This window comes from Zootoca vivipara, chromosome 11 (assembly GCF_963506605.1).
Source record: "Zootoca vivipara chromosome 11, rZooViv1.1, whole genome shotgun sequence".
Classification (NCBI taxonomy): domain Eukaryota; kingdom Metazoa; phylum Chordata; class Lepidosauria; order Squamata; family Lacertidae; genus Zootoca; species Zootoca vivipara.
Genome location: NC_083286.1, coordinates 23,574,776 through 23,598,196, shown reverse-complemented (window position 1 = coordinate 23,598,196; position 23,421 = coordinate 23,574,776). Strand labels below are relative to the sequence as shown.

The 23,421-nt window shown below is 45.1% G+C and overlaps 1 protein-coding gene across 2 annotated transcripts; it reads right to left on the bottom strand.

Moving 5' to 3' along the window:
* Nucleotides 1-15,102: 15,102 nt before the first annotated feature.
* On the bottom strand, nucleotides 15,103-23,182 carry LOC132592799 (uncharacterized). Of its 2 annotated transcripts, none has more exons than XM_060280167.1 (2): nucleotides 20,449-23,182; nucleotides 15,103-17,487 (listed from the first exon to the last, which is right to left on the bottom strand). In XM_060280167.1, exons 1-2 carry the CDS (start codon nucleotides 21,257-21,259, stop codon nucleotides 16,913-16,915), a joined length of 1,386 nt encoding a protein of 461 aa, XP_060136150.1. In that variant the 5' UTR covers nucleotides 21,260-23,182; the 3' UTR covers nucleotides 15,103-16,912. The 2 variants fall into 2 exon arrangements, with proteins under 2 accessions (XP_060136150.1, XP_060136151.1); XM_060280168.1 differs by having other exon boundaries at nucleotides 16,993-20,949; nucleotides 22,918-23,182.
* Nucleotides 23,183-23,421: the final 239 nt, after the last annotated feature.

The following is a 23,421-nucleotide window of genomic DNA, read 5'->3' as shown; positions in this document are numbered from 1 at the left end:
TAATTGAGACATTTATTAAAGTTCTTGGGCTAGTTTGCTCACTTTGACAGCTAGCAATAACATCAGGATCTTCATCAAGAAACCTTTCTTTGAGAGACAGTGACAGAAGAGTCCACCAGCAAGGTTGACAGCATGAGTGAAACACAGGTTTCTCTTCATTCACCCGGAGGGCCATCGGGATCAATGGGAATGAAATTTCTTGTGGTCACCGCATTTGCTGCAGTACACTTAGGTTTATTGCTCTCTAATTAAAGTATGAGTCATTTTGATACTGCACTCACTGTTTGGTGTGATAAATAATGAAGCATCAAGCACATCAGGAGTACAACTGTGCCTACCTTCGCTGTGCTTTCTACAGCCTGTTATAGTCTTTATGAGCCTTTTCACACAATGGGGAAAATACTTGTTTTCTTAGTTTGTTTTCGCATCTATACTTCTGCCACTGCTAGTAGTGCCATATGTCACTACTGGATAGTCATATTCTTATTTACCATTGTTTTTTAAAAAGCCATAGAGAATTTCAGATCAGCACTGAACAGGTGAAGTGCCCATATTTTAAAATTTTATATTTTTATTTTTTAAAAAATGAATAAAGAAATGACCAGGGCCGTCTTAAGAGCCCCTGGCGCCGTGGAGCGACGGATCCCTCCAGCGCCCCCCCGCCCCGTTTCCCAGCGCGGTGGGCAGGCGGGCGCAGCGCGGCTGCCACAGGCGCTGCTGCGCGGCAGGCGGGCAGGCACAGTGTGGTTGCCGTGGGCGCAGCTGCGCATCGAACCGGTGGACCGGCCGGCCAGTGGGCGAGCGCCGCTCACGGCGCCCTCCTGACGGGCCAGCGCCATGGTGCCGCGAGCCACCGGGGGTCTACCTAGAGCTGGCCCTGGAAATGACCATCAAAATGGTGAAAATGGTGAAAAGAATTATTTCAGAAATCATTAATGATGTTTAATACTTTATGTTTAATAAATCCATGCAAAAACTATAAAAAAATTCAAAGTTTAAAATGGTACATAAAGTCATGTAGCCATTGAGTGCTGGATTCTTCACTTGAGATTCCTGCATTGCAGGGGGTTGGAGTAGATGCCCCTCAGAATCTCTTCCAACTCTATGATTCTATTATCACTTCTTGACAGCACAGGCACTAGCCAATAGCTCCCTGCAGCACTGTACAGTCAGTATTACAGTCTATGCCAGTAGTCACAATAGATGTGGTAGCTAAGAGGATTCTTCTTCTGTGTGCAACCAAATATTGTGCAGATCAACACACAGGGACACTATACAGCAAGGAAAGGCATCAGGATCCTTACGACAACCATTATTTTGGTTAAGACATTATATGAAATTTTCAAACTGTGCTAAAGGGAGGAAAAAGAAGAGAATAGTATAAGTAACAGCACAGTTTAGATACAATGCCTAAATACAGAAATGAATTATAATAGAGCTTCACACAGAAGAGAAAGCTAAAGAGTACAATAACCTTCCTGTTCTATTCTGTTCAGAGGAGAGATGCAATTTGTTTTGCCAGTTCAGCCTTCAATATGGTAATGAAAGAAAATTAGGACCCCATGTGTCCAGGCAGAAAATCACAAGAAGCAATAACATAAAATTGGTGGTCAGCATGTCTTTCCCCCCTTACTTCATATCAAAAATATTGAAAGTTTCGCTGGCTGCAGGTGTCTTTCGACTAGATGAGTTTATTCCTTTAAAAAGTATAATTTACTTCCTCTCCCATTGCTTTCTTATTTTCCTCTCTACTCCATTCATTTGATCCCTCTCAATTTTATGCCTTGATTCCGATGCCCTTTTTGCTCCCATCTTCTTTTCCCTGTGATGGGAAATGTAGCACTTGAGCCTGCCAGCCTCCTTTCACCTCAGAGGTAAGTTCCATTGACTTCAGTGGAGCTTACTCCCAGGTAGAGATGGAGGTGTAATTTGATGCAGCTCACATCTAAAGGTGAGCCTACCTAATTTGCACATTGCAAAACAAGGCACGAACTGAAACAGAGCCATCCTTTGCCATTTATACTTCTGTGAATATAGCCATGAAGTTCTCCAGGCAAATAATGTGTACATAAATGCATTTAACAGGATAACGTGTGCATAAAAATGTGTAAATTAGTGAAAACAGATAAAAGGCATCATATTGGGGAAAAGTGAATTCTAAAATATGTCTATGAGGAGAAATTCACACTAAAATACTGATTGATTTTCATTAGGACTTTAAAAATAAAAGCAAATTGATGTGGAAATGAGGGGAACTGAGGAATAGGAAACAGCCTTGGCCCAGTATACTTAAAGGAGCATCTCCACCCAGACACTCAGCCTAGACACTGAGGTCCTCCTCCAAGGGTCTTCTGTTGGTCCCCTCACTACGAAAAGTGAAGTTACAGGGAACTAGGCAGAGGGCCTTCTCGGTAGTGGCTCCTGCCCTGTGGAACGCCCCTCTTCAGTTGTCAAGGAGATAAAGAATTACACAACTTTCAGAAGACATTTGAAGGCAGCTCTGCATCAGGAAGTTTTTAATGCTTGCTGTTTTTATCATGTTTTTAGATATGCTGTGAGAACATCCAGAGTGGCTGGGGGAACCCAGCCAGATGGGTGGGGTATTATTATTATTATTATTATTATTATTATTATTATTATTATTATTATTATTAGAATGTAAGGAAACCTATATTTTTCCTCTCTAAGGAGATCTGAGGGAGTAGGCTAGAGAGAGCCCCATCCTATTTTGTGATTGTCATCCAGGAAGATTATATTTGAGCTTTCACACAACATAAAAGCCACTTTTAGAAAATCAATAGGATATAGTGCAGGCATCCCCAAACTTCGGCCCTCCAGATGTTTTGGACTACAATTCCCATCATCCCTGACCACTGGTCCTCTTAGCTAGGGATCATGGGAGTTGTAGGCCAAAACATCTGGAGGGCCGCAGTTTGGGGAAGCCTGATATAGTGCATGTTTAGCACCGAAATCTTTATTATCTGATTCCAGAAAGGAAGAAAAAATTGGTTTGCAGCCCCATTAACCTGGAAGTTAAGTGATGAAATTTGGAACCAGCATACAGTTCTTTTCTTCTGTTTTCATGGTGGAGCAGAAGCACAAATGCATGGAAAGCGTGGGAGAGGAGCAGCGTTGTGCAATGTTGTGTCACACCATCCCAACTAGTGTGAATGGAATTTAGCATGGCATGGCAGTATATTGGCCCCAAAGCCACAATTCCATAACCCAAGAGTTACTTCATTGGAATATTAGAAAACAGGAATGAAGTGCTAGCATTGTAATCAGGAAAACTAACAGTATCCCACATCTCTGAATGCTCCGCAAGTATATTCCAAAGACCCAGGTGTGAATATGTATACGATAGACCATTCTTAAAGAAATCATGGTCTCTGTTGCACCTTGATTTCCCAGTGGAAACAAAACCTTAGATGAATACTAGGAACCCCCTGGAATCTTGCTACTGCTATGCAGAAATTGGGGATGGCACAACCTTTGTAATAATATGTTCATTCTTGGAAAGCAGGTTCTCCCATAAAGGAGAGCATGGGTTGCGGAAGGGTTAACAAGACATCCCAGGGTGGGAGAGGCGTGTCAGTTTGGATGGCCACATGTGTGATTTGTGGGTGTGCTGTTGCTGGGTAAATTTCCTTGTAGCAAGTGATTGATTGACAGCCTTACCCCATATATGCTTAGAGAGCAGCTTTCAGTTCCACTTTTGCTGCTTGCAACGAATCTCCCGCCCACCCTCCCCTAATTTTAGGTGTTTTTGCATTGACCTTGCTGCGCCTCTCATGGGGTCGCCTGTTTTGGATCAGGGGCCTGGTAGGAATTCTGCCACTTGGCTGATTGGCTGGTGCCAGGTGGTTTTTGCCTACTACGCTGCAATAAGTCACAACTTGTAAGGTTGGCGGTTAGGCATTGGTTCAAATTGGATGGTGGAGGGGTACGGATTTGGTTGGCCCTGCCGCTCATGGTTGCTGCTGCCTTTAGGGGTATTCCTTTAAAGGAATCCTGGGGCTATACATGTAGTCCGTGTATCCCCGCCAGGGGCCAAGGCCACGTATGAGCCTTGGGGAGCATCTGAGGGTGAGGTCAAGGGCGGGGCGTGGGCCCCTGCCCCGATCTCTCCTGGTAAGGGTGCTTACCTACTGGCTCCCCTACAAGGCCAGGCGGGGGACAGACAGCAAGAACCAATGCCTAAGCAACCACTCACATTCAGTTGTATTTAAATAAAGTTGTGGCCAAATTAATGCCAAAAACCTTAAACTTAAAATATTATGTGAGGTGTGAGTTATTGGGGGGATGTCTTGGTTCCTCGGCACGCAACCATTGTTGAAGCTACACTGCCGTATGAATGAATGGAATGCCATTTGCAAATCAAGGTAGAATGTGGCATCCAATTCCTGATTTATTTATTTTTACAAATGCCCCAGGAGTATATATAACTCATGACAAATGAAGCAGTAGTGATAGGGGATACTACTTTCAATTTTAAACAATGGCTAATTTTAATTGTATAATATTCTTTTCCGTAACAATGTCTAATTAAGGCATTTGTTAACGTTGTATAATGTTAAGCTAACAGGGGGAGCCTAATGGAGTTCTATTGGAATTTTTTCCATTAAATTAACATTATGGACTTTTAATGGGTGTCTTAATTAGATGCCGTTATTAACAGGGATGGTGCACAAATAAAAACCAGGCTCAATGTGCACGTAATGCTTCATTAGCACTCACTGTGGGGCATGATCAGAATGCCTCCCTCTACCTAAAAAAAAAGCTGGAACCTAGTTGTGCACAAACAGGTATAATTTTTTCACTTTTTGTTGTTGTTTATTGAACGTATAGATATTGGTTGAAAGTCTGCTTCCACTAACACCTGTACTGCCTTGTTAAAGTTAACGAGGTCTTGCCAGTGTAATGAGAACATTCTCTTCCAGCTTTCTGCCAAAAGGGTTGAAGTGGCAAATCGCCTGACATTGCATTTCTCCAAAGCTTTGTTTTTAACTCTCCTTTCGCTTGTTTCTCTCATTCCCCTTCGTTAATTAGAATGAACAATGTCAGAGCTGGTGGTGGAGCTTTGTGCATTTTCCCATCACATTTTGGATTCCTATTCTTAATTGCACAGCAGCCATCATTTCAATGAAAGCACAATAGCAAGAAACACTGTGAGCAAAATGTATTATTCAAATAAAATAACAAAACCAAGAATGGAGAAATGCAGTGGTGGTAGTGATGGTTTTTTTTAGACAATCATGACAAAAAAATATTATTTTTCAGCTTTCCTGTATAGATCTTCAACTCTTCAAGGCATTTTTTGTTCTATTTTTTTTTCTTCCAAACAGGCTGTGTGTGTCCTGCTGCTTTAATAAGACAGTGGTTTGAATAAAAAGTTACTTCAGTGTTGCAAATCTCTATTTGATTTAACTACTGAACTCACCAGTTCAGAAATTGAGAACCTGTGGCCTTCCAGATGCTATTGGTCTCCATCCCTCATCAGCCCCAGTCACCATGGCCAACAGTCAGAGTTGATGGAAGTTGTAGACTAACAATATCTGGAATGTTCCATCAGTAGCCGAGTCCATATTTCCCTCTAAAGAGGAGCATTTGCCCATGTCAACTTTGTAAGCCTATGCATGATTACACAGAAGTAGGTCACATTAAGTACAATGGGACTTACTCTCAAGGAAGTGTATATAAAATTGTAGACCTAAACTGTTCCTTAAAATGTTACTGAAGTAGAACCCTTTTCAATCCATTCTGGGATACCTCTGTTCAATTTCTTGTTATTTTCCTAGATAGCACAGTTGGTAGAGCATGTGACTCTTAATCTCAAGGTCATGGGTTCAACAACCATACTGGACAAAAGATTCCTTCATTGCAGGGGGTTGGACTAGATGACCCTTGCGATCCCTTCCAACTCTGCAATTCTATGACTCTAAATCAGTTACTTCCACTGAATGAAACACCATGTTTGAGGGCAGGAAGTTAGATGACCACAGCTGTAGAATTATCTGGGATATATATTATTGGAGGCTTCTTCTCCTTCTGAAGGAAAGAAAGTTGAATATTATTGTAAAGAAATAAGGAGTTACCCTTCAGCAACCCTCATAGAAGATCTTAGCATGGTTTGCTTTGGTCCATACACACAGAAATGATGAAAATGCCATAGGGTGATGAGTGTCCCAATGGAAGATCAAAAAGTGTGACATGTATTGATGCAACTAGAGGAGCATTAAGTGCAAGCGAAAAAGGATAGATCCATCAGAGCATGCACTGTGTCCGTTTCAAATTCCATCATTTATTAAAGCTGGCTTTATTGTGGCTGAAATGGTTTTATTGGTCTATGTGTAAAGCCACCTTGAACACTTCCACTTGTTTAGAAAAAAACATATCAACCACTAGATTTTTTTTAAAAAACTGCATCAATGTGGTGTAGACACAAGTCACTAAAACAAAGAAATATGGACAAATTAATTTTGTCTGCTGGTACCGGTACCTAATTTATCATCTCATTGACAGTTCAGCAATCAACAGTTCATTTAAAATATATCAAAATAGCATAGTGACATATTCAAGTTATATATATTTGTGTCTACACTATCTTAATTCTGTGACATCTATCTTAACAAAAATATAATGTCACCATTGACTAAATTTTGATCTGACTGAATGAAAGGAGCAATTGGCTCCAATTTCAATCCAAAAATCACATTGAAATTTATAAAGCTTCGTTTCTCAGGTCACTTGATCACCTTCATTTACATTCATCATCTCTGACCCTAGCCACTTTTCAGTGGTTCATTCATAGAGACAGTTGTCAAAATACAGGCAAATCAAAACAGAGATATGGCACAGAATAAGGCACACTAAATTAAAGTGCAGACAATGACCAAATAATGAATATGAATATTATAGCTCAAAATAACTTCACCAAATATATTATTTAGTCCTCAAATGAGGCAAAACCTGCGGTTTTAAACCACAACAGATTTTTCCTTCGGGTGTATTTTTAAAACATTATGCTTCCCCCATTTGTACCAGCAAAGACCAGTCTCGGAGGCACATGAGCACATATTTTGGATAGCTCCAAAAGTTGCAGTGCAGATGCGGGAACGGCCAACCAAAACCCACTGTTTTTCTTTTGAATTGGTATTAGCTAAAATAAGTATGAAATATCAGTTTGTCCTGACTAAATCGTTACATGTACTGTGCCTCATTTCTGCTGTTTGCTCAGCATGGGCTGTGTATAGCATTTGCAAAGAGATGTGTTTAAAACACATACATTCCAAGGCTATTTAAGGCATTTAGCCTTTTTCTAAAAAATGAGGAAAGCAGCTGTTTAAGTTAGGTTTACAATACTTTGCTTACCTCTGTGGAAGAAACAGGTAATCACTCATATGTTCACCAGATGTGCTGATATGTCAAAACCTGAACAGTCCTTATGAATAGTCCTGGACACTGTGTTTCATTTAAATGGAGGGGTTTCTTTGTATGGGTGTCCTCCCCCCCCCTTTTTGAAACGGACAAATCTGATATCTGCTTTTTACCAAAAATGTGTTAGTTAACCACATGCTTAATATAAGAACAGAAGGACTTTATGGAGCTAGACTGTTTGCATCTTTCTTGTGTATGTAGTTTTTATTTTTATGTTTATAAGAATGTAACCACTTAATACACTTTCAAAGTTTTTAGTAAGTAAGGCCTAAGGTCTATACCTCTGAAATGCATAAGCTTGAGAAAATGGTTTTACTCTACTGTACACTTTAAATCACACCGACATCCTAAAGTGAACCATTTCATTTTTTAAAAAATGCTTTAAATAATGGAAAAGATCTATGTATTTTATAATGTCAATACTATATACCTCTGGAAGCAAACAGTATATATTTGTCAGCCCGGACACTGAGGTCCAGCTCCGAGGGCTTTCTGGCTGTTCCCTCAATGCGAGAAGTGAGGTTACAGGGAGCCAGGCAGAGGGGCCTTCTCGGTAGTGGCTCCCATCCTGTGGAACGACCTCCCATCAGATGTCAAGGAGATAGTTGTTTATCTGACTTTTTAGAAGATATCTGAAGGCAGCTCTGTTTAGGGAAGCTTTTAATGTTTGATGTTTTATCGTCTTTTTCATATTCTGTTAGAAGCCGCCCAGAGTGGCCGGGGAAAAGCCAGCCAGATGGGTGGGGTATAAATAATAAATAATAATAATCTCTTGTGTGTCCTGAATCTCCCACCATTCTGTTGTATTAGATGACCTCAGGTTCTATAATTGTGAGACAGGGAATTAAATTTTTGGCACTGCTTTCACTAGCCCCCCATCAGCCCACCCTCTAAAAATACAGTTCCCTTCCCTTCCCTTAACTTGAGTGACAGAGGGACCAGAAGAATGCATGCACATAAAGTTGGAAAAGATTTTTTGGGGGGGGATTCCCCGGGGGCAGGATTCCCCGCACACTTACCCAACTTATCTTCCAAGTGCTGATGAGTAGCTCATGTGAGATCTGTGCCTTTTCTGTTTGTAAGTCTTATGAGTAATCTCCATCTATCTTTTTACCACGGGGGAAAAATCATTAAAGAAATTTAAAACAAAACAAAATCTGTCAAATTGATTCATAACATCATTATCTTAGAATTAATTATCAGAAGTTTTAGGGGACAATTCAGCCAAAGATAAGGACTTTTAAGTCCCATTGATTTGAATGGGAGGTACGTAAGCATGCATTTAACTCTTCCGTTTGAATCAATAGGATTTAAAGGTGTTTGACTATGGCTGAATTGTGTTGTAAAGTTTTTAAAAAATATCCCCCAGCGTCAAATTTCAAGTTAAAGCTGAAAACAAAATGAGTTATAAGCAAGCTAATCCACACGTTTAACAGTACAAATCTCCAACTTCGTTTGAACGTTATGCTACTAGCATCCTTAAAATTTTAGACTATGGAATTGTTTCTGCCTCGGTGTGCGATAATTTATGGAACTGCCAGCATACTGATCATAGTTATTACAGACCGTATGTTCTTTCATTGCATTTTAACTCTTCCCCCAACTGCTTGCATTTAACACATATATGGCTATGACAAGCTCATATATCTGTACCTTCGTAGCTGGCAGAGTCAAAGTATTATGAAATGTACTTCCTTTAAAAGCTGAAGGATGCTGTCTGCTGTTATCTAATGTAAGCTGCTGATATCCCATGCATTTGTTTTTTTCCACACACTTCAGTGAGATTTTTGCCTTAGTGGGTTTTAGGCTTCATTAAATGATAGCCTCATTTAACCAAAGGAACTATCCAACTCCACTTCCCGTGCACTGAAAAACAAGGGGTCTTATTTCCAAAAAAGCATGAGTAGGACTGGGCTACACACCGAACTAAAATAACCCAAATTTAATTAATCAATTAACTACTCTCTGATGTACTTTTTGGACTGTGCAGTTTATTCTTAGATGATACATGTTGATGGACTATTAAGAAGCATTCTGAAAATTAAGCAGTCTTTTCTGCTGATGAATCTTGTCTTTCTTGCAAGACATCATACCAAAAAAAAGAAAGAAAGAAAGAAAGAAAGAAAGAAAGAAAGGCAGAAAAAGAGAAATGTTGAAATGATTAGAAAGTCTCTTGTTCCTTTCATTTAACAGTAGCATGAGCTGATGAGGCTATGTTTTGATTAACTTGCCACCGAGCCAGAAGTCAAAATTTGAATCAAGCTATTCCATCTAGTATTCCTTGAATACAAAGCTAAATCATCAGAAGTAGCCTTTGTAGATGTTCTAGGATATTAGATGCTAATTCTATGAGCCCAACAATCCTGAATTCTTCTTGCTTATTTGTTCCACATATTAGCAACCTTCTGGTTTATAATAGTTTAGACATGTGTTTTCAGCACATGTCTGAATTTTGCAATTCGGAGGTGGGCAATCTTCTTGCCTCCAAAGGTTATTCAGCAGCGGCTGGGTGGTAGTTGCCAGTGGGCATGGGCAGCAATGGGTGTGTAGCTGCTGCTGATGTTGGTTTTTACAACCTCATGGAATGCACATGCTCATTCTCCCTCACACAAATACACAAAGTGAGTTTAAATGCATCAGGATGGCTGGAGATTATAATCTCTACTGCCCAGCAAACTTGATACAGCACAAGGATAGCAATATTAACTGCATTAGGTTCACAGGTAATGAAGATAGAGTCTCCACTCTCCAGCAGTTCCAATCCTGTACCAAGTGAGATCCATATGGTGCCTTCACTGGAATATTTTTGGTGCCAGGTATGGATTTACATCACCTCCTGGCAAATAGAAGAGGAAGAAATGGAGGCAGTGAGAGATTTTACTTTCTTGGGCTCCTTGATCACTGCAGATGGTGACAGCAGTCACGAAATTAAAAGACGCCTGCTTCTTGGGAGAAAAGCAACGACAAACCTAGACAGCATCTTAAAAAGCAGAGACATCACCTTGCCGACAAAGGTTCATATAGTTAAAGCGATGGTTTTCCCAGTAGTGATGTATGGAAGTGAGAGCTGGACCATCAAGAAGGCTGATCGCCGAAGAATTGATGCTTTTGAATTATGGTGCTGGAGGAGACTCTTGAGAGTCCCATGGACTGCTAGAAGATCAAACCTATCCATTCTTAAGGAAATCAGCCCTGAGTGCTCCCTGGAAGGACAGATCGTGAAGCTGAGGCTCCAATACTTTGGCCACCTCATGAGAAGAGAAGAATCCTTGGAAAAGACCCTGATGTTGGGAAAGATTGAGGGCACTAGGAGAAGGGGACGACAGAGGACAAGATGGTTGGACAGTGTTCTCGAAGCTACGAACATGAGTTTGACCAAACTGTGGGAGGCAGTGCAAGACAGGAGTGCCTGGCGTGCTATGGTCCGTGGGGTCACGAAGAGTCGGACACGACTAAATGACTAAACAACAAATGGATTTACATGAGTGCTATTTTTCTAGGAAAAGGGGTGCCGGAACTCACCATGAACATCTCCCTTGTTCTCTTATACAGTCCTACCTTGGAAGCCGAACGGAATCCGTCCCGGAAGTCCGTTCAACTTCCAAAATGTTTGGAAACCAAGGTGCAGCTTCCAATTGGCTGCAGGAAGCTCCTGTAGCCAATCGGAAGCCACGGAAGCCCCGTCGGACGTTCGGGTTCCAAAAGAACATTCACAAGCTGGAACGTTCACTTCCGGGTTTGCGGCGTTCGGGAGCCAAAACGTTTGAGTCGCAAGTCGTTCGTTAACCAAGGTACGACTTTAGTGGCAACGACGCCTACCTGAGAGTTGCCGGAACTGAGTTCCAGTGAGTTCTGGCTGGGAAAAAAGCCTTGGGTTTATCATTCCCCCCAGGCCTTCTGATAAACCGAGATTATATTAGTTGTGTTCTGTGATAGTTTGATGCGGTTGTTATGGGGTTTCATTTTGTTGTTATGACATTTATATTAATATTTTAAAATGTGTTGTAACTTGCTCATAGACCTTCAGATAACAAGCTAGCTAGTCTAATAAATAATAATGGCACTGATAATTACACACACACACACACACACACACACACACACACACACACACACAAACATATAGAGACTCCACCTTGAATTTCTTTTAGCCTGGAAAGGAAGTCTAGAATATTTTTAAACAAATAAATATAGTACATTCAAAGCATATTCCTTTACTTCTGTGACACAGCGCTATATGCTTGAGTCATTGCTTATAAATACAATTTTCTTTCCTAAACTAGACTCTGCTCTCCCAATTTGATTAGCTGTTTCAGTCAGGAGTCAAATCAGGAGTTCTAACCCTGACCACAGCAAATATATACAAAATAATTTGACTTTTCAGATACTGAACAGTACAATAGATGCATTTTGTCTCCTAATGTTTCCATAGCCCATCTGTCTTCTTCAAGCATCCTGACTGGGATATCACTTCCATGACACTAGAAAGAACTGACATTTGTGGTAGTTGTAACAGTCAAACAACTGATGGATTGCTACTGAAATACAGCAGCTGATTTTGTTTGTTCTTAGCTGTGCTCCTACTTCTGTTCAGCTTTGCTTGGATTTATAGGGAGAGTTCTTAGGTGTCTTTTACATGTTAGGGCAAGTGGTGAAACAGATGGATGACAGGCACCCAGGTTTGTTCTTTGGTTTCTTCTAACTGTAATAAAATGGCACAAATCTTCGTACACAGAAACTAGAGCAGCTGTGCTAGCTCTCCACAGAAGTCTCTCGAAATGCAAGCTTAGCTGTTGTCAGTGTGGCCCATGCAGATAGTAGAACAAGCAGGATGTGACCCCCAAGCCAAATAGTTTATGAGAGTCACGGAGCGCCTTTTGCCCGACTTGACTTTTTAAATGGTAGACCTTGGCAAGCTCTCTCTGGACACATGAATTTAGGGCAGCGCTGTGTAACGCTGTTCTCTCTGCATCGCCAGTATCTCAAATTAAACAAGTTCAGCATTAAGGTCATAAGCAACTGAGCTTTCCTTGATCTTATAAACAGGCATCATCGTTGCAGAGCCAGCTAGAGAATGCAATAGAAAAGCTCATTACGATCTAATCTCAAGAACCAGCCCTTTCCTAAAATACTGCAGCAGCAATCAGGACAGACATCTTTTGGTGGAAGAGCATCCCAAAGATTTCTATGTCACCTTTGAAAATCAAGGCAGGGATTTTCAGGTGTCCTTAAGGATCAGCTAAATTTAGAAAGGACACTGCTCCTTAGGAAATAGTAGTATAAAGATACATTATTTGTATATATGTACACACACACACACACACACACACACACACAGTTGATGTTGTTGTTGTTGTTTTCTCTTCACCATAAGGTCACAGGGTAGATGGGTAGATTGCAAATACAGTGGTACCTCTGGTTAAGAACTTAATTCATTCCGGAGGTCCGTTCTTAACCTGAAGCTGTTCTTAATCTGAAGCATCACTTTAGCTAATGGGGTCTCCTGCTGCCGCCGTGCCGCCAGAGCACAATTTCTGTTCTTATCCTGAAGCAAGGTTATTAACCTGAGGTACTATTTCTGGGTTAGCAGAGTTTGTAACCTGAAGGCGTTTGTAACCCGAAGTACCACTGTAAAATAAATTAATAATCACAATAAAAAAAATAGCAAAAATAGCATGTGTGTGTGTGTGTGTGTGTGTGTGTGTGTGTGTGTATTGTGTCGAAGGCCATGGTAAAGAGGTGAGTCTTCATCATATATACAGAATTAAATGAAGCTTATATACTGCAAGCATTAATCTATGTTTCTGATGGTACTAGATGTACCTCTCCCAAGTCCTGAAGAGGCAATGTAATTTCAATAACCCAACTTTCTGTCCATGTGAGGGGCTTGACTTGCCGCATGCGAGAATACTCAACTCTCTTATGAACCCCCATGTTAACAGTTAAATATAAAACCTCTATTATTATTATTTTAGACTTTTCTGCTAGGCTGTATGAGCACCAAATGCCAGCTTTCTGGGTGCCCTAGAAGAACTGATGCAATTTGAGAGAGATACTACTTATTCTAAAGACTAAGTTATGCCCCCACTTTAAAGTTGTTTCTATAACCATGCCCTAGTCTATAAAGGTGAAATGTGTCCTGGAAGAGCCTTAACTATTTGCGTGACCCCCATTTCCAGAAAAACACCTGCAAACATCTGCCTTTCAAACATTTCCAGGATTCATTTCTCTGCAGGGATGATTAAACCTCTTCTGACTCACTCACCAAAACTAATTGGGCTTTTTAAAAATAAATCAGCACCCCTCGAATGAGAGTATCCCAATTATGTTGTTGAACGAAGTGTACTGTTTCCAATAGGATACAATTTGCTTTATTAAATTAATAAGCTGTGCCCTCAATGTGAATAATTGATTGAGTGACTAACATGTATGTGGCACAAACAGGCTAACTGGTGAAGGTTCAGTCACAGAACACTGGAAACCACTGTAGCTTCCTGGAAGGAAGACCTTAGCAGTAGGAGAAACTTGTGTACCCATAAATGCAAAAGGGTGTTGATAATAGGTAACAGTGGCTGAATTAAAATATTCAGTTTTATCCAATAAAGTCATTCCACTAGTGCAATGATGTCTGCTGATACAATCAAAGTTCCCATCCCTCTCCCCTCCCCATGTGCCCCCATCTCCCCCCAAAAAATTGCTCTGGGGGTTCCCCCATTCCCCCACTCTCTGAAACAGATTGAGGTGTCTGAAAGAAGAGGTGGGGGTTTTTCACTGCATGGGCAGACGTTATTTATTGCGTACAACAACGTCACTGGATTCAGCCCATTGATTCAAAATAACAAGTTGGATCAATGGACTGAACAAGACCATAAGAAAAGACAGACCACTCTTCTTGTTAAAATGATCACTAGACTACCCTTCGGGGATCAGACCACCTATCTAATACATTACACAGTATTTTTCAAGGAAGCCTTCCTACTCTCGCACCAGGCACTGAAAACCTGTTCCCCAGAGGTACAGTCTTTCGGAAAGGTTGCAAGGGCACTGCTTAGTCTAGTCATCAGAGGGAGAAAGAAAGGCTGCTCTCCGAGTCTCCCCAGGCATGCTAATGCAAGCTTTGCTTGCAGAGAGCAAAAGTGAGGCATTCAGGGGAGCTTCTGAAATGAGCGGCATCCAAGACGGTATTGAGTCCCTCTTATGGAAAGGGGCATCCTTGTGCAATGATGCTTGTACCTTAGGGTTAGACTAAAGGGCACCTGGCTGCTCTGGGTGCTTTTTGGCCTGTTGCCTGCAAAATCAAGCTGCTGTTTTCCTTTGTGTGGCAGAGCACCGCTTGACCTAAGCCCCACCTGATCAGTCCAGGGCTTCATCAGTATGCTCAACTGATAGTTCTTTGTCTCCTGTGGTTTAGGCCTCTTCTTGCTCTGTCTGAGCCTGCTCTGTTCACCTCCACTAACCATTTGTAACCAACTGCAGTCTGTCTGCATAATGCATATGCATCCATAATGAGCTCCTGCTGCCAAAGCCACACCGTGACCTTCCTAATTTCATACAGAGGCACCTTTAGAGCAGAAGGTTTGTGTGTGCTTTTCAGCAGCAGCAGCAGCAGCAGCAGCAGCAGCAGCAGCAGCAGCAGCCGCAGCAGCTTCTTCTTCTGTGTTTGTTCATTTGTGTGTCGAGGCTTCCCAGAAAATTACCTTAAATAACTCACAACTGACAACAGAATTATGGTTTGGTTTTTGGCAAATAATTTAGGGCCACAACTTTATTAAATACACAATTTAATCCGAGTGTTGGCTTAGGCTTTTGGTTATTCACTCGTCCTTCCTAAAGAAGGACTATCCCCATCTGTCCATCCAGGACAGGACTCAATCAGCTGTCCCCTTAGGACAGGACTCACCTCATCTGCCCCACGTGGCAGGACTCACATCAGCTGTCACCATTGGACAGGACTCACCTCATCTGCCCACGTGGCAGGACTCACATCAGCTGTCACCATTGGACAGGACTCACCTCATCTGCCCACGTGGCAGGACTCACGTCAGCTGTCACCATAGGACAGGACTCACCACTGTCCGCTTGGACAGTTCCTGCTCCGACTTCCGCATGGAAGTCAAGTAAACATACCTGGGAGTGAGGAGGTGGCTGCGCCCAGTCATTCCCTCCTCACCTTCACCAAGAATGTTCCTCAAGGCTCTTGCTCTTAAAATTGGGCCCACCATTCCCGCCAATGGCGGGATGGTAAGGACAAGAGTGTAAGCCCCGAGATTCCTTTAACGGAATACTTCTATATGGAGCAAACGGAGGTGAGGGTAGGCATCCGTGTGCCACCCCCTCTACCAACCGATTAACCAACCAAAAGCCTAACCGCCAACCTAACAAGTTGTGACAATTTGCTAGCGCAGTAGGCGAAAACCAAGAGGCACAGCCAATCAGCCAATTGGAAAAATTCCTACTGACCCCTGAATACAGGCGGCCCCGAAGGCAATAGCAATGTCGTGCTAACCTGCAAGAAAGAAAGGGCGGGTGGGAGGGGTTCAAACGCCAGGCAAAAATGTGACCAGAAAATGGTGGACGCAGCTTTAAGAGGGGCCCCACCAACCAATCAGATCCAAGGAATTTGCATACACACGCCCCCCATTACTCAGCATGAGCTGTGGCCTTACACAAACCAAACCCTAAGCTAAATTTCTTAACAGCCCTACCACAATCCGCTTTATATTATATGATATAAAGCGCTTTGTGTGTCGAGGCTTCCCAGAAAATTACCTTAAATAACTCACAACTGACAACAGAATTATGGTTTGGTTTTTGGCAAATAATTTAGGGCCACAACTTTATTAAATACACAATTTAATCCGAGTGTTGGCTTAGGCTTTTGGTTATTCACTCGTCCTTCCTAAAGAAGGACTATCCCCATCTGTCCATCCAGGACAGGACTCAATCAGCTGTCCCCTTAGGACAGGACTCACCTCATCTGCCCCACGTGGCAGGACTCACATCAGCTGTCACCATTGGACAGGACTCACCTCATCTGCCCACGTGGCAGGACTCACATCAGCTGTCACCATTGGACAGGACTCACCTCATCTGCCCACGTGGCAGGACTCACGTCAGCTGTCACCATAGGACAGGACTCACCACTGTCCGCTTGGACAGTTCCTGCTCCGACTTCCGCATGGAAGTCAAGTAAACATACCTGGGAGTGAGGAGGTGGCTGCGCCCAGTCATTCCCTCCTCACCTTCACCAAGAATGTTCCTCAAGGCTCTTGCTCTTAAAATTGGGCCCACCATTCCCGCCAATGGCGGGATGGTAAGGACAAGAGTGTAAGCCCCGAGATTCCTTTAACGGAATACTTCTATATGGAGCAAACGGAGGTGAGGGTAGGCATCCGTGTGCCACCCCCTCTACCAACCGATTAACCAACCAAAAGCCTAACCGCCAATCAAGCCAGCCCTGGCTTGCCGCCAACACTCAGAGACCTAACCAACTTTTTAAACCCTCAGACACATCACGCAGCCAAATGTCATACCCATCAGGGGATAAGTGAACCCCATCATCCCGATATAAAAGCGGGGCTCTAACATTAATTGCGGGATGACGAATCAAACTCCCCCCGATTTCGTACACCCGTTTGGATGCTGCGCTGTTAACCCTCTTCCTAGCTCTTTCCCCAGCCAGAGGAGGAATATCACCCCGCCATTGCATCCTCTGCAACATTTGGGACCAAAAAACGACGGTATCAGGGAACCAAGTCCTTATCTCCAACAAATCTCGTAGGATAGCCAGGCGAAGAGATAACGGGTCCACAGCGGGGATGTCATTTTCTCCCAGCTGGATCACCAGGGCGGACGGGCACCCGAGCAAGAGGGCTTTGCGCCGCAGCAAAGGGAGAAGCTCCCCCCAGCGCATGCCCCTCTTGCCCATCCAGGTCACTTGGATGTTGGATGGAAGGCCAAGTCGAGGACCCAATGGCGTTTGGCCAGCGCGAAGGCCTGCCCAATGGACTATGGAATGTCCCACCATCCATATGTGCACGTCCGCGAGCCCTGGGAAAACATTGGAAAACAAACGACAAAGTTAGGAGCGCTTCCGAACATAAGATCTATACGCTGCAGATTTCCACCTGCCCAAATCCTTAATAGCATCAACCGAAATACCCCAGTGGGCCGCCGTAGTGGCGGCCCCAATGCGAAAGGAATGAGGAGCGTAATTAGCGGCCACGCAACCGCATGCCGCTATCACCTTCCTCATAACTCTAGTAAATTGCAGCCTAGTCATCGGGTTACCATCCTGATGCACAAACAAGGGGCCCTCCCCAGCTGGCCTTTCCGCCAAGAATTTGGCTACGTCCTTAACCGGGCAGGGGCCCGTCTGCCCCGTAGCAGGCAGTCGCATTACTGCTCCTTTACCAGCCTGGTCGGTCTTGGAACTCCGAATCGTGATTAACAATTCCGTTGGTGACAGACGTATGTCCTGGAGTAGCAAACCCCCTGGCACCCCCTGACGCATCTGACCCCCTACAATTTCACCAATTCTCAAAGCGCCAAAAAAGGCCACTGAGAAGGCGGCCGAAAACAAACGGGCCTCATATTTAGACCAACACACCACCCTAAGCTTCAATCTCATTTTAGTGAGAAGATCAAAAGAAATCGGGTTCCTGGTAGGGGAACGGGGAGGACAAAGCCTACCCCATCCCTCCATGGCCTTACGCACCACAAATTTGGCGCAAGGGTCCCTATTAAAAAAAAACAATTTCGAGAAAAATGAAATGGCCGCAGACTGGAGCTTTATGGTCCTGGCAGCCCTTCCCAGGTGAAACAGGTGTGCCAAATATTGAAGCACCTGGGAAGAAGAGGGGCGGGCCGCTCCCTCCACCGCGAGCGACTGACTGCGAAAAGTTAAAAAGTCAGTCCAAGCTTTTTGATAAGCCCGCAGGGTAGAGGGGGAAACAGAAGCAGCTACTCCCTGCAAGACTAGCAGCTGCCAAGGTTCCAAAGACGATCCGGGAAAATCTCCGGCTGATGTTGTGCGTCTGGAACCAGGGACCTGAAGCGCTCCATCTGAAATCGTGACAAAGCGTCAGCTATATCGTTGGCCACGCCCGGGACAAAACGCGCAGAGAAAATAATGTTAAAACGCAGGCACTGCAGCACGAATGCCCGCAGCAGAGCCGATACCCGAGTTGACTTAGAAGATTGTTTCGCAAGGACAGTCACCACAGCCTGGTTATCTGACCAAAAGCATACGCGGCGGTCCTTGAAGTCGTCAACCCAAATATGGACTGCAACTGCTATAGGAAAGAACTCAAGAAAAGTTAAATCCCGCGTGATTTCAGTGTCCCGCCAAGCAGGGGGCCATCTTTGTGCGCACCACCTGCCATTCCAAAACAAACCAAATCCCAGGGAACCCGCCGCATCGGAGTGCACTTGGAAATCGTTGTGCAGGTTTAAAACATCCTGCCACAAGGATACCCCATTGTATTCCTCCAGGAATACCAGCCACATCCTCATGTCAGCCTTCTCACCCTGCGATAAGCGCTCGAAGGCCGCACAGGCTACGGAGCAGCCCATTGGCATGGCCTTATCAAAATAATAGGCGCCTTCCAACTGAAAGCCCAGCAACCAAAAATCATGCGGATGAATTGGTAATAATCGGAAAGCCGATTCGATATCACATTTTGCCAACAAGGCCCCCGGCCCAAACTTTCTGATCATTTTAATTGCCTGGTCGAGAGAAGCGTATTTGACCGTACAAAGCTCCGGAGGGATCACGTCGTTCACGGACGTGTCCCTAGGGTGAGACAAATTATGAATGAGCCGAAACTCACCCGGAGCCTTCTTGGGGACGATTCCCAAGGGAGAGAGGTGCAGATTGGGAAAAGGCGGAGACGCAAAAGGACCAGCCATGCGCTGGAGGGCTATTTCTTTATTAACCTTCCGCCTTGCGACCTCGTGCATCTCTCTCACCGACTTCTGGTTCCTAGGATTCCTAGCCAGGGGAACCGAAGCTATCGGAATCCGGAACCCGAAGGAGAAACCATCCCGAAGATATGCAGCCGCCTCAATATTGGGATAGGAGGCTAACCAATGTTTAAGGGCCGGTAACTTAATGGGAGAAAAAGCTAACTGAAGCAATTCACTTTGATGTGGAAGCTGCGGGGGGAGCGGGGAGGGCAGGGGCGGAACCCCTTGGCGCCTGCCTGAATCCTCCCCGACCCCCACGAAAGGGCCGCCGGCCCGCATAGCAGTTAACAGCCGGGTGGCTACCGCCACACCGGTCACAAGTGTGCGCATAAATACACCGCGGGCGCTGACACATTCCTTTATTGAAATCCCAGCAGCGCAATTTAGGTGCCGCCTTAAAAGGCTGGGTCTTAGCCCTTTGCTGCTCGGCGGGTTTCCGTGAAACCGACGGAGCCACATACGTGGTCCAAAGGTCCAAGTCTTTCCTGTCAAAGCGGGCGGTGTCAATTTTTGACGCCCGCCTGCGAAATCTTTCATCATAAGCAATTGCGGCCGCTTCCCCTGCCATGTTATATGCTGACCTTACGATGGACTGGTACACGATAAGGTGTAGAGCCCTGCGGGGATATGCCGCTACTACTACCCCGGAAAAAACTTGATAACAATCGAGCCAACGCTCGAAAGTCCGCTCCACCTTTCTCCCCCTGCCTTTCTTCTTAGTACCAACGAGGGCGTTTTCTTGCTCAGGGACCACCTCCTCTGGTGGAGCTAAATCAAAAATGTCTACATATTTACCATCCAATATCCTAGACCTCAATTTAGAGGACAAGTGACTGCCCGGAATAATATCCCTAGTACTGTTGGTGGAAACCGTGGTTTCCGGGACCAACTCTCCGTCGAGACATTCTTGAACAGCTCCATAACGAGCACGATGCGAATTCGCTCGACGAGCCCAGGCCCAACGAGGAAGGCCAGAATCCACTTCCCCGTAAGCCCAGTACAACCCCATAGAGTGATCAGAACCCTCGGAGCTAGAGGACGAACCTGAGGTGGTCGAAGCCGAGGTATCGTCCTTGCGCCTCTTTGCCCGCCTCCTGGAACGACTTTTGTGACGACGTTTTCCGCCACTCGACGCTCTAGCCGGCACTGGGAGGGCTTCCTCGCCGGATGCCGACGAAAGCCCCTCGCGCCGCGAGGCGACGGCAAGAGTCTGGGATGGAGCAACGGGCGAAACAACAACATTAGAGGAGGCCCCCGTCCGCCCCCCCTGCCCTTGCCCACTTACTCTGCCCTTAGCCTGCCTCGCCCTCCTGGTGCGCCGAGGCTGCTTCCCCTCACTTCGTCGTTTGACGGGAGGGGGCGCCGGCACCACCATAGGAGTGGAAGAGGCATTCGGCATCAGAACACCAGAAGGCCCCACGAAGTCGTCATCCGACGAGTCAACTGGCCCAGACGTGGTGGTCTCAGGCAGTCCCAGAATGGTCGCCATGGGGGACAGAGGCTGCGACGCCGCCACCGTAGCTTGCCCGGGGTCCAGGGATACACCTGCAGAGGTAGAGGGGGCAGAAAGAGGGTCTGGGCCTTGCCGGTCTGGAGGCATGGCCGTAGTCGCCGCCTCCCGCCCTGCTTCCAGAGGTAAACCAGCAGAGGTCGAGGCGGCAGGATGAGAGGCCGGGTTCTGTAATAAGGCATCAAGCCCAGATCCAAGCTGGGCCAGGGCCTGTGGGTCACCAGCAATGCTAGCGATGAATGCTTCCACGCGACCCGCTGCCTGCGAGGCTGGCGAACGCAGCTTCTGCGAAGCGCCCTTAATGACCCTCTTAGATTTCCCTGAAGTGGATGGGTGGGCCGCCATCCTGAACTATTAACTACTTGGAATAACAAGCAAACACACGTGGAATCACACAGGGGTGCGTATTACCACTTTAACCACTAGGCGGCGTCACCCCACCCCTCAAATATTGGAGCCTTCCCAACCAATCTGCAAAACTAACTGCAAAATATTTGGGGACACCCAGGCCTCTGAAAGGCCCCAGGGAAATCAGTTAGACTTGTATTGCAGGCTGGTGTAGGCCGGACCCCGGCACACGCCCCGGCCCCCCCCCCTAAAAGGGGGGAGAGGGAAAATGCGCAGGCCAAAGCCAAACTCCCACCCACGCAACCAAATAGAATCCTTACCCAGAATACGTGAAAACTAAATTAACGTGAATTAAAATTAAATTGAATTAAACAATGGACATCAATTAAGCCAATTAAACAATGCAAGAAACCCAAAACGCAGGCCAAGCAATGTATTCCCTATCTATTGGGAAGGAACAGTATCAAAACTAACAAGGTGCGATAACCCCCTTGAGGCCAGCCGATGGCATAGAGAACCTAAAGTAGGCTGCAGTACTCAGGCCTCCAATTAAAGGCAAGGAGTAAAAGTTTTTTCCTTTCACTTAACCAAAGCAAGCCCACGCAGGTCAAAGCCAATTATAATCCAATTGAATCAATTAAGATTCCTAAATAAAAGGATATAAATTAAATCAAGTAATTAAAGGAAACCAATAAGTTAAAATGACCCAATAAGCTAGTCAGGCAACACAATAAAGTCAAAGCCTGTTCAAGGGACTTCAATATAGGCTGAGGGAAAAGGCAATTAAATTTGTAGGTGTAGTAACAACTCGTGGCCAGTAGATGGCGCCAAACGCCCAGAAACTGGCTGCAAGCACTCAAGCCTCGAAATAAACTGCAGCCAGGAAAAAATTTTTCCTCAGCTAAAACAGATGCAAACAGAAAACAAACGCTATACAGGACACAAAAACTAGAGGCCCCCCAGGTGAATCAAGTGAGGGGACCCCCTCCCAAGGTCCTAAAGACCCAGCAACCCCCCTCAAACCGCTCCCCCCAATGCACAAGCAGCAGCTCTCTGCTTAATAGCAAAGGGGGTTGCAAGCATTAAAATGGCGGACGCAACGTGCAAACCAGGCACAATAACGGCCTGGCGCCCTCCCAATGATGCACCCCCACCCCGCAGGCACCCCAGGGGGGGCGGCAAACGCCACAGCCCCCAATAAGCCAAATTAGAGGCCCCCAGCAGAGCGCAAGCAGCCTCAATGCTCCTCAGCCGGCAACAGCCCTATTAACCACCCACGTGGCTCCAGCCCAGCCCAGCCCAGCCCCAGCAGGAAAACGGCCAGGCAAGGAGCCAGGAGCCAAGGCTCCCTCAGGGTACCAAGGCCCCCTTGCCCACCAAGAGCCACAGCAGGCTAGCCAAGGCAAGCGGGGGGGGGGAATTTAAAGAATTTAAAGGAATCTAAAGGGGGGTGCACCCTTTAAATAAAGTGGGATGCCTGTGCGGGGGGGGGGGACTCCCAACGCCCCCAGCCGAGGCCGAGCCGTAGGGGAAGGGAGTGGGGAGGGAGGGGAGGGGGAGAATCAAAACGGAGCTAAATAAGGCAGTAAATGAAAGCTAAAAATCAAAAGCAAGCAATAAGCTGAATAAATCAGCAAATTAAATAAGCCAGATACAACCAGACTCCAGGAATCCAGGAACGCTCTCTTGCCAGACAGGAACCGATAGAAACACACAGTTCAAACGCCAGGCAAAAATGTGACCAGAAAATGGTGGACGCAGCTTTAAGAGGGGCCCCACCAACCAATCAGATCCAAGGAATTTGCATACACACGCCCCCCATTACTCAGCATGAGCTGTGGCCTTACACAAACCAAACCCTAAGCTAAATTTCTTAACAGCCCTACCACAATCCGCTTTATATTATATGATATAAAGCGCTTTTCGTGACCTTTGAACAGGGTAACAGATAGCTTTTCAAAAGAGAGACAACCCGAGACACTTGGACAATGCCATGGGAGTGTATTATGGAAGAGAGCCTGAATCCTGCTTCTCTTTCCTTAACCCAGAAGAAAGCCACTAAATGTATCCTCATTATGTGTGGTATTCAATGGCTTTTCTTTAGAGCAAGGCCTAATAACAGCATTTAAGATCAACTCCAGGGTGTGTTTTCTGAGAAA